Raw genomic sequence first — 15762 nt, 5'->3', positions numbered from 1 at the left:
CACACCGCTTACATTGGAGGTCTTTTTAGTTTTAGGCCCCATTTATAAGTGTCCTGTCTACATCGTTTCAGTTCAGTAGATTATGGAACTGTACAAAGGACAACTTCAAAAATGACTGGGGTAAAATGCAGCCATGCTCCCATTATAATAAAGCTGAAATTTAATATGCTTATTTTTGGACCTCCATGGTCCCCAACCCAGTGATGTGACTGGGTCTAAAATAATTTATAACAATGCAAAGGTTTTATTCAAAATTGTCATTAGCATGTTTATGGGGGGGGAGCTGTTGAATTCAGGCAGATCATGGCTGGGGGAAGAGCCAGGCAGGGGGTTGTACATAGCTTCCTGAAGACATCACATCACCCTACCTCAGTACTCCTCTCAGCCTCAGCACTCCTCTCAGCCTCAGCCCTGTTGTAAGTGGTGGGCTGGGTCTTGGGAGGAGCAATGCATATAACATGCCTTCATGGGTGGATGTCAGTCTGGAGGGGTAGATGTTCTCAGACAGGCAAATTTGGAAGCATGAAGACAGCCCTAGATAACACCTGCATGTGACGCTGAGCCTCTGTGATTGAAAGAAATGAACTCCAATCAATGAAAAGGGTGGGCCAGGGACAGTCAGGCTGGAGATGGAAAGGCCTAGATCAGGGGTCTCCAAACCTTCTAAACAAGAGGTCAGTTTACTGTCCTTCAGACTTAAGGGGGGTTGGGTTGTGACCCTTGGGAGTAGAAAAGGTCCCAAAGGTCACTGGGAAAAAATAACGCCCCATTGTTGGTGTCAGTGGGAGAAATAGTGCCTCATCATTGGTGTCAGTGGGAGGAATAGTGCCCGTTCATTGGTGTCAGTGGGAGGGATAGTGCCTCATCATTGGTGTCAGTGGGAGGGATAGTGCTCCATCATTGGTGTCAGTGGGAGGAATAGTGCCCGTTCATTGGTGTCAGTGGGAGGAATAGAGCTCCATCATTGGTGTCAATGGGGGAATAGAGCTCCATCATTGGTGTCAGTGGGAGGAATAGTGCCCCATCATTGGTGTCAGCGGGGGGGATAGTGCCTCATCATTGGTGTCAGTGGGGAAATAGTGCTCCATCATTGGTGTCAATGGGGGAATAGAGCTCCATCATTGGTGTCAGTGGGAGGAATAGTGCCCCATCATTGGTGTCAGCGGGGGGGATAGTGCCTCATCATTGGTGTCAGTGGGGAAATAGTGCTCCATCATTGGTGTCAATATGGGAATAGTGCCCCATCATTGGTGTCAGTGGGGGGAATGGAGCTCCATCATTGGTATCAGTGGGGGGAATAGAGCTCCATCATTGGTGTCAGTGGGGGGAATAGAGCTCCATCATTGGTGTCAGCGGGGGGGATAGTGCTTCATCATTGGTGTCAGCGGGGTGATAGTGTCCCCTCATTGGTGTCAGCGGGGGGATAGTGCCTCATCATTGGTGTCAGTGGGAGGAATAGTGTCCCCTCATTGGTGTCAGTGGGAGGAATAGTGCTCCATCATTGGTGTCAGTGGGGAAAATAGTGCTCCATCATTGGTGTCAGCGGGGGGGGGGGGGGGAATAGTGCCTCATCATTGGTGTCAGCGGGGGGGATAGTGTCCCCTCATTGGTGTCAGTGGGAGGAATAGTGCTCCATCATTGGTGTCAATGGGGAAAATAGTGCTCCATCATTGGTGTCAGCGGGGGGGATAGTGCCTCATCATTGGTGTCAGCGGGGGGGATAGTGTCCCCACATTGGTGTCAATGGGAGGAATAGTGCCCCATCATTGGTGTCAGTAGGGGCTTATGCCACATTGTTGGCATCAATGGATAAAATAGTGTACCGATGGCAGGAGAAAAGCAAGCAAAAAGACAGTTTGGAGACCACTGGTCTAGAACAGTGGACTTCAAACTGCAGCCAGAGGGCCAGATATAGCCCTTTTGCTTACTTTTATTTGGCCTTTGGGGCATTATTACCCTTTACTGTCAGCAGCAGCATAGTTCCTGCCACTCTATTCCTCCTACTGACAACAATGATAGTGCCCTTGCCCTCTCACTGACACTAATGTTGGAACACTATTCCTACCATTGACACCAATGATGGGCAGTATTCCTCCCACTAGCAACAGATCCTTTTCCACTCCCACTGGCCACATTCCAGCTCCCCTAGAGTTTGAAAGACACTAAACTGGCCCTTTGTTTAGAAAGTTTGGAGACCCCTGGTGTAAAAGATGCTGGGTATCCCCCTGCCAGAAAATGAGGCTAGCAAAATCTGACTTGCTTCAGCTTCTAATGCACATTGAGAGAAGCTCTCAGTTTATAGTGAAATCAGAGTAATGTTAGTACAGAAGAGGGACCTATAGGACTGTAGGGAAGATTTAATCTGAAGTGTGCCAGTCCTCAAGACGGCCCCCAGAGTATAATTTAGTACTGGAGTTGGATTTCCACCTTTAAGTTGGGTTCTCATGTTGAATATTATTTTCTCTTTTCAGGTGGAACAGCTCTACAACATATGTCGCTACAGCAAGGAAGAATGCCATCGCATCCTTGACAAATGCAAATGGAACTTGGAGTCTGCTTCCCGCTACGTCCTGCGAAGCCCGCACCCTCACTGATTGGACATTGGATGTTTCCTGATTGAAGGTTTTTCCTTCTCTGAGAGCAATTTAAACTTGTTGTCTACACAGAACGGCACCGGAGGCTGCTGAGGAGTGCCTGGATTGTCTAGATGATGGTTCTGTTTACTGGAATTCCACATTGGAGGAGAATTATGGGCAAGGGCAGAAATATAATCTTCTGTGGAAGGTCATGTAGAAATGGCCTGGAATTTTGAGGGTGCTGGTCGCCTTTTCTTTTGAATTTTGGACTTCCAATGCTGAAAAGCTATAATTTTAGAACTTCAAATCTTCATGATGCCAGCTGGTCTGGCTTGTAGCCATGATGGGTTTTCATTGACTCCTCAGTTTTGTGAAATAGTATGAAGGCTTTCCAAGACTAATAGGGAGGAGACATCTTCTACCATGGACAATGGATGGTACCCAATGTAGACCTGACATCTTCTACCATGGACAATGGATGGTACCCAGTGTTTACCCGATAGATAACATAACCCTCACATAATCTACTATGGACAATGGATGGTACCCAATGTAGACCTGACATCTTCTACCATGGAAAATGAATGGTACCCAATGTAGACCTGACATCTTCTACCATGGACAATGGATGGTACCCAATGTAGACCTGACCTCTTCTACCATGGAAAATGGATGGTACCCAGTGTTTATCCGATAGCTAACTTAACCCTCACATAATCTACTATGGACATTGAACTGTACCCAGTATGGACCTGATGTCTCTATAATGGACAATGGATGGTACCCAACACAGACCTGATCTCACCAACCATTGACAATGAATGGTACCCAAATGGACTTGACTTTATCTACTATGGCCAATGGATTTCACCCAACATGGGCCCAGCATCATCTACTATGGATGATGGTGCCACATTTCTCAGCAATAATCCTACTCTGGGACACTAGTTGTCAACTTGTGAAGTAAAGGGGCCTCAACTACAGCCCCTGATATCCATAAAGGGCCCATATTATATTAAGTCTATGTAATGTTACAGTAGACTGTCAGAGACTGAAGATTTATGGTACTAGAGGGAACAGCCATAAACTGCAGACATGTTACACATGTTGAAGACATTTTGCAGAAGACAGTGAGAGAGTGGGGACATGTTACACAAGACTTCTACAGATCAATGTCATTACAGCTTCTTTACAAAACCACCTCTCCCACTGACTGTCCAAGGGCTTCATGGCAAGCACCAAAGTTGGGCACCAGAGCTCTAATAGTATGAGCTTATTGATAATAAGAGAAGGTTTTTCCAGTGTTATTCCCTTTGCCGCCTAAAGATCAAACTGTCATTAGGTTGGGGCTGGTGTAACCCTCTCCAACATCTTGTGGTCAGTGACTTGGTTCCTGTTAGAAAAGACTGTTACGGAGGGTTCACATGTGAGAGGAACCTATACATATGTAGATTATCTTACAGTGTTCTTATTTTCTTTCCTTCAGGGATTATTTCACACACTATATGGTCAAAAGTTTTAGGACACCTGATCATCACACCTTGGTGGACATCCTATTCTAAAACCATGTGGTCCAGGCTCTGTGGGGGCCGCTCAGGTTCCTCTACACCAAACTGGTCAAACCATGTCTTTTTAGAGCTTCTCCTTTTTGGGGTCTTCCCAAAACTGTTACCACAAGGTTGGAGGAGCACAATTGTCTACAATGTCTTTGTATGATGAAGTATTAAGAGGACCCTTCACTGAAGACACCTCAACTCCATCTATGGGAGGGGGTCCTCATGCTTTTGGCCATATAGGTAGGGGTGATACCATATACTGTATTTTTTATGACCAATCATGGAGTTAAGTATTTAAAAAAAAAAAAAAAGACGGTTGAGGTGCCTGTTTTTGAAACTACTCTCAGGGAGAAGTACAACTCCCAGTATGCACTGTGTGTGTCTCCAGGATGTTTCTGGTATCGATGACTGATAATGTTAGGTTGAAAAGATCCATCCTCCGGCACGCGGTACAGAGGAATGTCACTATTCCAGTCTTTCCATAGCAGAGCTCTTACGCCTGACTTGTATGTACATAGCTGTATTTAAACCTGTAAATATCAACCCGTGGGCCCGAACAGGCCTTGGTTTACACGTATGCAGAGATATATTGTATTTATACTGTACATTATAGAGATTTATACCGTTATTTCGAGTAAATAAACTTTTTATTACACTACATCCGTCTTTGGTTTATTGGGGTGAGGTGTGGATAATCGTTAAAGTGCTACTCAAGCCAAAACTTTCTTGGTGGTTTTTGGTCGAATAAGGAAGCGGGAAAGCCTCTACAGCATGGGTGTCCAACCTTTCGGCTTCTCTGGGGCCACATTGTGTGTAGAGAAATGTTCTCGGGCCGCGTATAAAATATATATACTATAGTTAAGGTATTTAAGTAATAAAACGCAGCTGACCCCTTCCCGCGCTGCCGCCCCCCCCCAGCACTAATTTAACACGACTAGAGTATGATCCCTTCCAAGGCAGCCTCTGCCTACAGTTAGTTGGAAGCCGCTGTGGCCGTGTCCCCGACCCGACTTCCTTCCTCCCCAGCAAAAAAAAAAAATTGTCAGGGGGCGGTCGGCCGCATTGCCTGCGGTTTCCGGGCTGTAATTTGGACATGCCTGCTCTACAGGGTTTAATAATGTTGTCTGTGCCCTTGCCGGGTAGGTTTACCAATCACTTTCTGTACCAGTGACCATTTATGAAGTAAGAAGTAATCTACCTAATGGGGCCGGTGACAGCAATAAAATAAAATTCCTTAATCTAGCTAGGTAGAGTCAGATCCTCTGTCAGTTGTTTGTCTGTCTTCATTCCGCCATAGGACAGCTGGACTCCTTCCCACCAACATCCTCCTGGTTCTTTCCAGTGAGTTTCTCCAGACCCAACTTCATTCCTGGACTTGAACTTGTGAATAGACACCCCCCCCCTCCCCCAGCTAAGCCTTGCTGGGACCTCAATGTCTTTCTAATAGCTTCTTTCAGACTTCTACTGCAGGGGCAAAGCCCCCTGCACAGGGATCTCCGGCAGAACTGGACCCAGGAACACGGCACTGTGCTGCTCAGGCCTCAGTCTATTTATGGGTTCCCTCACCACCATATGGGCTGGCTGGGGTCCCATAAATATTCAGGCTGCATGCCCTGTTCTCCCCCTCACTATGATTTTAGAATCCTCTAGAAGACAGGAGGAAATATCAGAGCAGCAGCCCAGGGCTGGCCCAAGACATTGTGCTGCCTGGGTCCGAGAATGAAATGCTGCCCCCCCCCAAAAAAAAATAATAATTCACGCCCTCCAAGAGGCCCCCACATTCTACCACATTCTATAGGACTATGAAAGCAGTGAGAGGGGTGGGAGTGTGTATGGAGTGACAGCAGGAGCAGGACAGAGCAGTAGACACTGGGCAGATGAGCGCACCAAGCTTTCTACTGTCTATAGTGCCACAGTGCCCTGCAGGGCTGTGGGCATGGTACAGGAGAATGCAGTGCTGCGGGCATGGTACAGGAGAATGCAGGGCTGCGGGCATGGTACAGGAGAATGCAGTGCTGTGGGCATGGTACAGGAGAATGCAGGGCTGTGGGCATGGTACAGGAGAATGCAGGGCTGTGGGCATGGTACAGAAGAATGCAGTGCTGTGGGCATGGTACAGGAGAATGCAGGGCTGCGAGCATGGAACAGGAGAATGCAGAGCTGCGAGCATGGTACAGGAGAATGCAGGGCTGCGGGCATGGTACAGGAGAGTGCAGGGCTGTGGGCATGGTACAGGAGAATGCAGTGCTGCGGGCATGGTACAGGAGAATGCAGGGCTGCGGGCATGGTACAGGAGAATGCAGTGCTGTGGGCATGGTACAGGAGAATGCAGTGCTGTGGGCATGGTACAGGAGAATGCAGGGCTGCGGGCATGATACAGGAGAATGCAGGGCTGTGGGCATGGTACAGGAGAATGCAGGGCTGTGGGCATGGTACAGAAGAATGCAGTGCTGTGGGCATGGTACAGGAGAATGCAGGGCTGCGAGCATGGAACAGGAGAATGCAGAGCTGCGAGCATGGTACAGGAGAATGCAGGGCTGCGGGCATGGTACAGGAGAGTGCAGGGCTGCGGGCATGGTACAGGAGAATGCAGGGCTGCGGGCATGGTACAGGAGAATGCAGTGCTGTGGGCATGGTACAGGAGAATGCAGTGCTGTGGGCATGGTACAGGAGAATGCAGGGCTGCGGGCATGATACAGGAGAATGCAGGGCTGTGGGCATGGTACAGGAGAATGCAGGGCTGTGGGCATGGTACAGAAGAATGCAGTGCTGTGGGCATGGTACAGGAGAATGCAGGGCTGCGAGCATGGAACAGGAGAATGCAGAGCTGCGAGCATGGTACAGGAGAATGCAGAGCTGCGGGCATGGTGCAGAAGAATGCAGGGCTGTGGGCATGGTACAGAAGAATGCGGGGCTGCAGGCATGGTACAGGAGAATGCAGGGCTGCGGGCATGGTACAGAAGAATGCAGGGCTGTGGGCATGGTACAGAAGAATGCAGGGCTGTGGGCATGGTACAGAAGAATGCAGTGCTGTGGGCATGGTACAGGAGAATGCAGGGCTGCGGGCATGGTACAGGAGAATGCAGAGCTACGGGCATGGTGCAGAAGAATGCAGGGCTGCGGGCATGGTACAGGAGAATGCAGAACTGTCGGTATGGTGCATGAGAATGTGGGGCTGTGTGTATGGTAGAGGAGAATGCGGGTATACTACAGGAGATTTATTTATTTATTTATTTATTTCAGGTACTTATATAGCGCTGTCAATTTACGCAGCGCTTTACATATACATTGCACATTCACATCAGTCCCTGCCCTCAAGGAGCTTACACTGTAAGGTCCCTAACATACATACACAGTAGGGCCAATTTTATACAGGATCCAATTAACCTACCAGCATGATGCAGTGTTGTGGGCATGGTAGAGGAGAATGCAGGGCTGCGGGCATGATACAGGAGAATGCAGGGCTGTGGGCATGGTACAGGAGAATGCAGGGCTGTGGGCATGGTACAGAAGAATGCAGTGCTGTAGGCATGGTACAGGAGAATGCAGGGCTGTGGGCATGGTACAGAAGAATGCAGTGCTGTGGGCATGGTACAGGAGAATGCAGGGCTGTGGGCATGGTACAGAAGAATGCAGTGCTGTGGGCATGGTACAGGAGAATGCAGGGCTGCGAGCATGGAACAGGAGAATGCAGAGCTGCGAGCATGGTACAGGAGAATGCAGGGCTGCGGGCATGGTACAGGAGAGTGCAGGGCTGCGGGCATGGTACAGGAGAATGCAGGGCTGCGGGCATGGTACAGGAGAATGCAGTGCTGTGGGCATGGTACAGGAGAATGCAGTGCTGTGGGCATGGTACAGGAGAATGCAGGGCTGCGGGCATGATACAGGAGAATGCAGGGCTGTGGGCATGGTACAGGAGAGTGCAGGGCTGTGGGCATGGTACAGAAGAATGCAGTGCTGTGGGCATGGTACAGGAGAATGCAGGGCTGCGAGCATGGAACAGGAGAATGCAGAGCTGCGAGCATGGTACAGGAGAATGCAGAGCTGCGGGCATGGTGCAGAAGAATGCAGGGCTGCAGGCATGGTACAGAAGAATGCAGTGCTGTGGGCATGGTGCAGAAGAATGCAGGGCTGTGGGCATGGTACAGAAGAATGCAGTGCTGTGGGCATGGTACAGGAGAATGCAGGGCTGCGGGCATGGTACAGGAGAATGCAGTGCTGTGGGCATGGTGCAGAAGAATGCAGGGCTGCGGGCATGGTACAGGAGAATGCAGAACTGTCGGTATGGTGCATGAGAATGTGGGGCTGTGGGTATGGTAGAGGAGAATGCGGGCATACTACAGGAGATTTATTTATTTATTTATTTCAGGTACTTATATAGCGCTGTCAATTTACGCAGCGCTTTACATATACATTGCACATTCACATCAGTCCCTGCCCTCAAGGAGCTTACACTCTAAGGTCCCTAACATACATACACAGTAGGGCCAATTTTATACAGGATCCAATTAACCTACCAGCATGATGCAGTGTTGTGGGCATGGTAGAGGAGAATGCGGGTCTGCGGGCATGATACAGGAGAATGCAGGGCTGTGGGCATGGTACAGGAGAATGCAGGGCTGTGGGCATGGTACAGAAGAATGCAGTGCTGTGGGCATGGTACAGGAGAATGCAGGGCTGCGGGCATGGTACAGGAGAATGCAGTGCTGTGGGCATGGTACAGGAGAATGCAGTGCTGTGGGCATGGTACAGGAGAGTGCAGGGCTGCGGGCATGGTACAAGAGAATGCGGGGCTGCGGGCATACTACAGGAGATGCAGTGCTGTGGGCATGTACCTGCAGCCCCGCATAATGGTAGGTAGTGTGGCTGCAGTGTGGAGCAGTCTCACTTACCTCAGCTCTTTCTAAAGGCGCCTTAGGATTTAAAAATGGCGCCGCCCGGTGCCACACGTCCGCGGCCGGCCTGACATGCACACTGCGCATGGGCCGCTGCCGCTCGGGGAAAGCTAATACATGTTCGGCTATTCCCGGAAATAGCCGAACATTTACAGGCTTTGCCGAACGGCGGCGGCGCATGCGCAGTGTGCATGTCAGGCCAGCCGCGGACCTTTTTTTTTTTTTTTACCGATAGCCGAAGAAGAGAAGAGGAGGCCAGGGGCCACCCCTCTATACCGGGACCGGGACCCATGGTAGGGCCAGCCCTGCAGCAGCCTGTGAGACACTGAGCAGCCCTAGATAATCAACATTGGAGCCAACAGTGGAGCCAGCTAAATGTTTCTAGCAAGCTACGCTACACTTGGAGGGTGGTACAATACCAAGGGGAAAGTGGAAAGTGGGCCGGTGAAAGAGTGCAGAACGCTGGAGGAGAAAAAAAATCCATTCTTCTCTATGGAGACGGTTCACATCTCCACTATGAGTCGTCTGAAGCCAAATGCCTGAACCTCAAAAAAGTTCTGGAGGCCGAATTGGGCAGATTAGTGCGATTTGAAGTAATTTCTGTTCCATGGAAATGCTTGATTTGGGCATTGAAGTGTTTTAGTGTGTGTTGTCATGCGTGTTTGAGTTTTTTTTTTTGCTCAAATTAATAAAATACATAAATAAATAGAAAATAATAAATGCATTTAAACCCTAATATTAACCCCTAATCCTAACCCTAATATTAACCCCTAATCCTAACCCTAATATTAACCCCTAATCCTAATTTTGATCCCTAATATTAAACCCCAAACCTAACCCCAATATTTACCCCTAATCCAAACCCTAATATTAACCTCTAACCCTGATATTGACCCCTAACCCCAATATTAATTCCTAACCCATATCCCAAATATAAGCGCATAACACTAATCCTAACCCTAATATTAACCTCTAACTGTAATACTGACCCTAACCCTAATATTACCTCTAACCCTAATATTGGCCCCTAACCCTAATCTTAACCCTTAATCCTAATAGTAACCCCTAACCTTAATATTTATCCCTAACCCTAATATTAACCCCTTAATCATAACCCCTAACAATAATATTAATCTGTAATTCTTAACACTAATATTAACTCCTAATCCTGACCCCTAACCCTAATGTTGACCCCCCTAACCCTAATTTTAAACCCTAATCCTAACCTTAATATCAACCCCTAACCCTAATACTAGCCCCTATTCCTAACCCTAACATTAATCCCTAATCCTAACCCCTAATATTGACCCCTAACCCCAATCCCTAACCCTATTAACCCATATCCCAAATATAAGCGCCTAACACTAATCCTAACCCTAATATTAACCTCTAACTGTAATACTGACCCTAACCCTAATATTAAACCCTAATATTACCTCTAACCCTATTAACCCCTAACCCTAATATTGGCCCCTAACCCTAATCTTAACCCTTAATCCTAATAGTAACCCTAATATTTATCCATAACCCTAATATTAACCCCTTAATCCTAACCCCTAACAATAATATTAACCTGTAATTCTTAACACTAATATTAACTCCTAATCCTGACCCCTAACCCTAATATTGACCCCCTAACCCTAATATAAAACCTAATCCTAACCCCTAACCCTAATCCTAACCTTAGTATCAACCCCTAACCCTAATATTGAGCCCTAACCTTAATACTAGCCCCTATTTCTTACCCTAACATTAATACCTAATCCTAACCCCTAATATTGACCCCTAACCCCAATATTAATCCCTAACCCTATTAACCCATATCCCAAATATAAGCGCCTAACACTAATCCTAACTCCTAACCCTAATATTAACCTCTAACTATAATACTGACCCTAACCCTAATATTACCTCTAACCCTATTAACCCCTAACCCTAATCTTAACCCTTAATCCTAATAGTAACCCCTAACCTTAATATTTATCCCTAATATTAACCCCTTAATCCTAACCCCTAACAATAATATTAACCCGTAATTCTTAACACTAATAACTACTAATCCTGACCCCTAACCCTAATGTTGACAGCCTAACCCTAATATTAAACACTAATCCTAACCCGTAACCCTAATACTAACCTTAATATCCACCCCTAATCCTAATATTGAGCCCTAACCTTAATATTAGCCCCTATTCCTAACCCTAACATTAATCCCTAATCCTAACCCCTATTAACCCATATCCCAAATATAAACACCTAACACTAATCCTAACCCCTAACCCTAATATTACCTCTAATCCTAATTTTACCTCTAACCCTATTAACCCCTAACCCTAATCTTAACCCTTAATCCTAATAGTAACCCCTAACCCTAATATTTATCCATAACCCTAATATTAACCCCTTAATCCTAACCCCTAACAATAATATTAACCCGTAATTCTTAACACTAATATTAACTCCTAATCCTGACCCCTAACCCTAATATTGACCCAGTAACCCTAATATAAAACCTAATCCTAACCCCTAACCCTAAACCTAGCCTTAATATAAACCCCTAACCTTACTATTGACCCCTAATCCTAACACTAATAATAACCCATGATCCCAAATTCTAACCCCTAACCCTAATATTGAGCCCTAACCTTAATGCTAGCCCCTATTCCTAACCCACCCTAGCATTAACCCCTAATCCTAACCCCTAATATTAACCCCTAACCCAAATGCTAACCCCTAACCTAACAAAATAATTACATACAATTAAGTAAATTAATAAATAAAATAAATGATTCACTAACCATGACCTTTAAACCCTTAAAAGATATCTAAAAAAATAAATCAATAATTAAAAGCGGATGGAAAAAACGGAAAAACAGCAACAATTGATAAAACAGATTATTTTTTTTTTCTCTTTTGGCTAATAAAAAAACGCTAAAGCTCAAAAACGCTTTAAAAATTCTGTACAAAACTGCTCAAAAACGTGCATAGAAACGCCAAAAAACCCTCCTTTATAAACGGGACGTTCCGGTGTGAACGCAGCCTTAAGGTAAGCGGGGACACTCTGACATAAGGCAAGGTCCTACAGAAGAAGTCTATGATAAAGGCTGGGTAGGTGTTTTGAAGCCATTGAGAGTGAATCACTCCTGTGTGTAGGGAATGTTGTGTAACGTATGATACAGACAGGAAACGGCCGTGATTCACGCATGATTACTGTAATGGAAGGTGTAAACAGAAGAGAAAAAATAAGAGGACTTATTTGTGTTATTTCTATGGGAAAGTATTCGTGGTTTTGGATTGTCTGGCAGATGTTGTGATCGGGGACGAGCTTGGTTTGGTCTGAATTTGGTCCAAAGCTGGTGCAGTCCAAACCCAGTTCAGCAGAACCCATAGGAAAGTTGTCACATGATAGTATCCCCTCCAGGCCAATCAGCTTAGGTCAATGTCATTGGATCTCATGGCCATATAGTAAGTCCCCACCCCTTTGCCTCAATGCAGCTGCGGGGAAAGGGGTTAACTTGTTTTAGGGTACCTCTTATGCTGATTACGTTCAATAAGTATGAATTAATATTGATCTTTATCTGACCGGCAGCATTAGGAATGTCCTAAGTAGGGATGGACGCACGGTTCGGTCCGAGCATGAGTTTGGGCCAAACATTTGCCTGTTCGGCCATTCACCGGACACCCGAATTTTTGCAGGATGTTCGCCCCAACAAACCCCCTGCAATGCACTGAGCACTGCACAGAGCATTCCATTCTGCACTTTGATTGGGCAAAGCCTTGCCCAATCACGTTGAAGTGTAAGCTGGTTGTTAAGGATCGGGGCCAAGAAGCCGGCCGCGGCGTCCCTAACAACTGATGAGTCATCAGCTGCCAATGGGTTTCCCTGCTGACAGCAGATTAATAGAAAAATATAAAGAAAAGAAAGGCGTCCCCCCCCCCCCCGAGTCCATACCAGGCCCTTCGGATTTGGTATAGATTTGGAGGGGAACCCCACGCCAAAATTTAAAAGAAAAAACAGGGTGGGGTTCCCCCCAAAATCTATACCAGACCTTTATCCGGGCATGCAGCCCAGCAGGTCAGGAAAGGGGGTGCTACATCAACTCCAGAACCATACCAGGCCACATGCCCTCAACATGGGGGACAGGGTGCTTTGGGGCAGGGGGAGCTCTCCCCCCCCGCCCCAAAGCACCTTGTCCCCATGTTGATAGGGACAAGGGACTCATCCCCACAACCATGGCCGGTGGTTGTGGGGGTCTGTGGGAAGGGGGGCTGATCAGAATTTGAAAGCCCCCTTTAACAAGGGGGCCCCCAGATCCCACCCCCCTATGTGAATGGGTATCGGGTACATAGTACCCCTACCCATTCTCCAAAAAAAAATGTCAAAAAGTAATAAACACACGAGGCAGTTTTTGACAAGTCCTTTAAAATAAAAAAAAAAAATAAAATAGTGTCCCTCAATGTAAATCCATCATCAATCACACCGTCCGCCGAGCTGAAAAATAAAAAAAAAATAAAAAATGCTCTCGCCTCTTGGGAGGCCTCCCACCATCTGCCCGTTCTGTGCTTTGACATTTCTTATATAGGCAAGGGACGGGGTCACCTGAGTACATCACCCCGGTGCCCCCTTGTGACGTCACATGCCCAGCATGCACGAGTCCATGATAGCAGAGGGGGACAGTGCCACAGGGTGATGTAACCAGGTGGCCCCGCCCCTTACCTATATAAGAAATGTCAAAGCACAGAGAAGGCAGGAGGTGAGAGCGTTTTGGATTTTTTCCTCTTTTCGGGTCAGCAGGCGGAATGGTAGACGATTAATTTACATCAAGGGACACTATTTTTTTTTTTTTTAATAAAGGAATTGTCAAAAAACGTTTTTCTTGTGCTTATTACTTTTTGATGCTTATATTGGAATGGGTAGGGGTACTATGTTTTCAAATGGGGGGGGGGGGGTGTCAGGATCTGGGGGCTTCTAGATTCCGATAAGCCCTCTGCCCACAGACACCCACAACCACCGGCCACGGTTGGGTGGATGAGGCCCCATCAATATGGGGACAAGGTGCTTTGGGGGTGGGCAGTGCCCCCCCCAAGCACCCCCCGCCATATTGAGGGCATGTGGAGCTCGCTTGTCCCCCCCTTTCTTGATCTGCTGGGCTGCATAAGAGATCAACAGAGTTTGCCGTTCGGGTTAGAACTTTTCCCCTGTTCTGGAGTTCTGCTGCGAAGTGAACAGGGGGGTGTTCGGCCCTTGTCTAGTCCTAAGTATTCTAATAGGCCAATAAGATCCCAGGCTCACATCCAATCTTAGGAGGTGTAAAAAGGACGAGCACTGGTTAGTGAGCTCAAAACAAGAACAGGTTTATTACACATGGCAACATGGGAAGGAGGGTCAGGTGTAGATCAGGATATCCCCAAAACATGGATGGTCTCATACACCAGACTAGGCACCAATCTCTTCCGAATCCCTCATAAGGTATCTCTCTGTACCATTCTAAACACAGACTATGCTGGCTGGACTACCTGCAGATCTCCAGGCTCCTTTACAATAAAGGTTCAAGTGGCGGTCTCCTCCTCCCGGCATTGGTCCTCTCATCAGTCTGAGTACAAGCTCAAACCCAAGAGTAGGCCGCAATAAGTATAAATTAATATTAATCTTTATCTAAATTGCAGCTACATCACACATGTCCTAAGCACTCCTATAGGCCAATAAGATCCAAGGAACACATCCAATCTCAGGAGGTGTAGGAAGGACGAGCACCAGTTAGTGAGCTCAAACAAAGAACTGGTTTATTGCAAATGGCAACATGGGATGGAGGGTCAGGAAAAAATCAAGACACCCCCAAAACATGGATGGTCTCCCACACCAGACTAAGCTCTAATCTCTTCCAAATCCCACATAAAGGATATCTCTGTACCATTCTGAACACAGACTCATGCAGAGCTCGAGCACCTTGGCAATTGAGATTCACGTGACTGGCAGAGGCGGCTCTAGGCTTTGTGAGGCCTAAGGCAAAACTTGGACATGAGGCCCCACTCACACCCATAATGGGAAAAATAATTAAAGCGATAAAAATTAACTGTATAAATTGCATATATTAAGAGCCTTAACCTTTGTACTATGAATTCACAGTTTCTAGAATTTTCTCTAACCAATTCTTCTTTAATCAAAGATCATTAAACATCGGGTATGTGTGTATATATATATATATATATATATATATATATATATGTCTACTCTTACATCACAGTCTCCAGCGTTTCCCTATAGGTCATGATTCCCTGAGTCCCTCCTTACATCAGAGTTCAGTTTCCCCCCTTACATAAGAGTTCTCCTTTAAATCAGATTCCCCCCAGCATCTCCTCCTTACATCAGAGTCCACAGAATTCCTCTTAACATTAGAGTCCCCCTCTTAAATCAAACTTCACAGAGCCCCCTTTACATCAGAGTCTCCAGAGTTTCCCCCTTACACTGTAAAAGGGAACTCTGAAGACTCTGATGTAAGAGGAGTTCTGGGAACCCTGATTAAGGGGGAATGTTGGGGACTCTGAAGTAAGGGGAGTTAAGGGAACCCCGATTTAAGGGGGAATGCTGGAGACTCTGATGTAAGGAGAGTTCTGGGAACCCTGATTTGAGGGGGAAAGCTGGGGACTCTGGTGTAAAAGGGAACTCTGTGGTCACCAAAGCCCCCCCTTGCATCAGAGTTTCCAGATACCCCCTTACACTTCCCTTCCTCAGTC

The 15762-nt window shown here is 46.8% G+C and overlaps 1 protein-coding gene across 3 annotated transcripts in view; it reads left to right on the top strand.

The window, feature by feature from the left end:
* LOC309554370 (activated CDC42 kinase 1-like) overlaps nt 1-2848 on the top strand; it is a 30678-nt gene extending 27830 nt beyond the window's left edge. For all 3 annotated transcript variants that reach the window (XM_082256035.1, XM_082256033.1, XM_082256034.1), the window contains exon 14: nt 2472-2848. In XM_082256035.1, the coding sequence (XP_082112161.1) occupies nt 2472-2594 (123 nt within the window). In that variant the 3' untranslated portion in view covers nt 2595-2848. The remainder of the gene's footprint in view (nt 1-2471) is intronic.
* Nucleotides 2849-15762: the final 12914 nt, after the last annotated feature.

The sequence above is a fragment of the Pelophylax lessonae genome (genome assembly GCF_965119305.1).
Source record: "Pelophylax lessonae genome assembly, chromosome: 4".
Lineage (NCBI taxonomy): Eukaryota > Metazoa > Chordata > Amphibia > Anura > Ranidae > Pelophylax > Pelophylax lessonae.
This window is presented reverse-complemented; position numbering and strand designations above follow the sequence as displayed.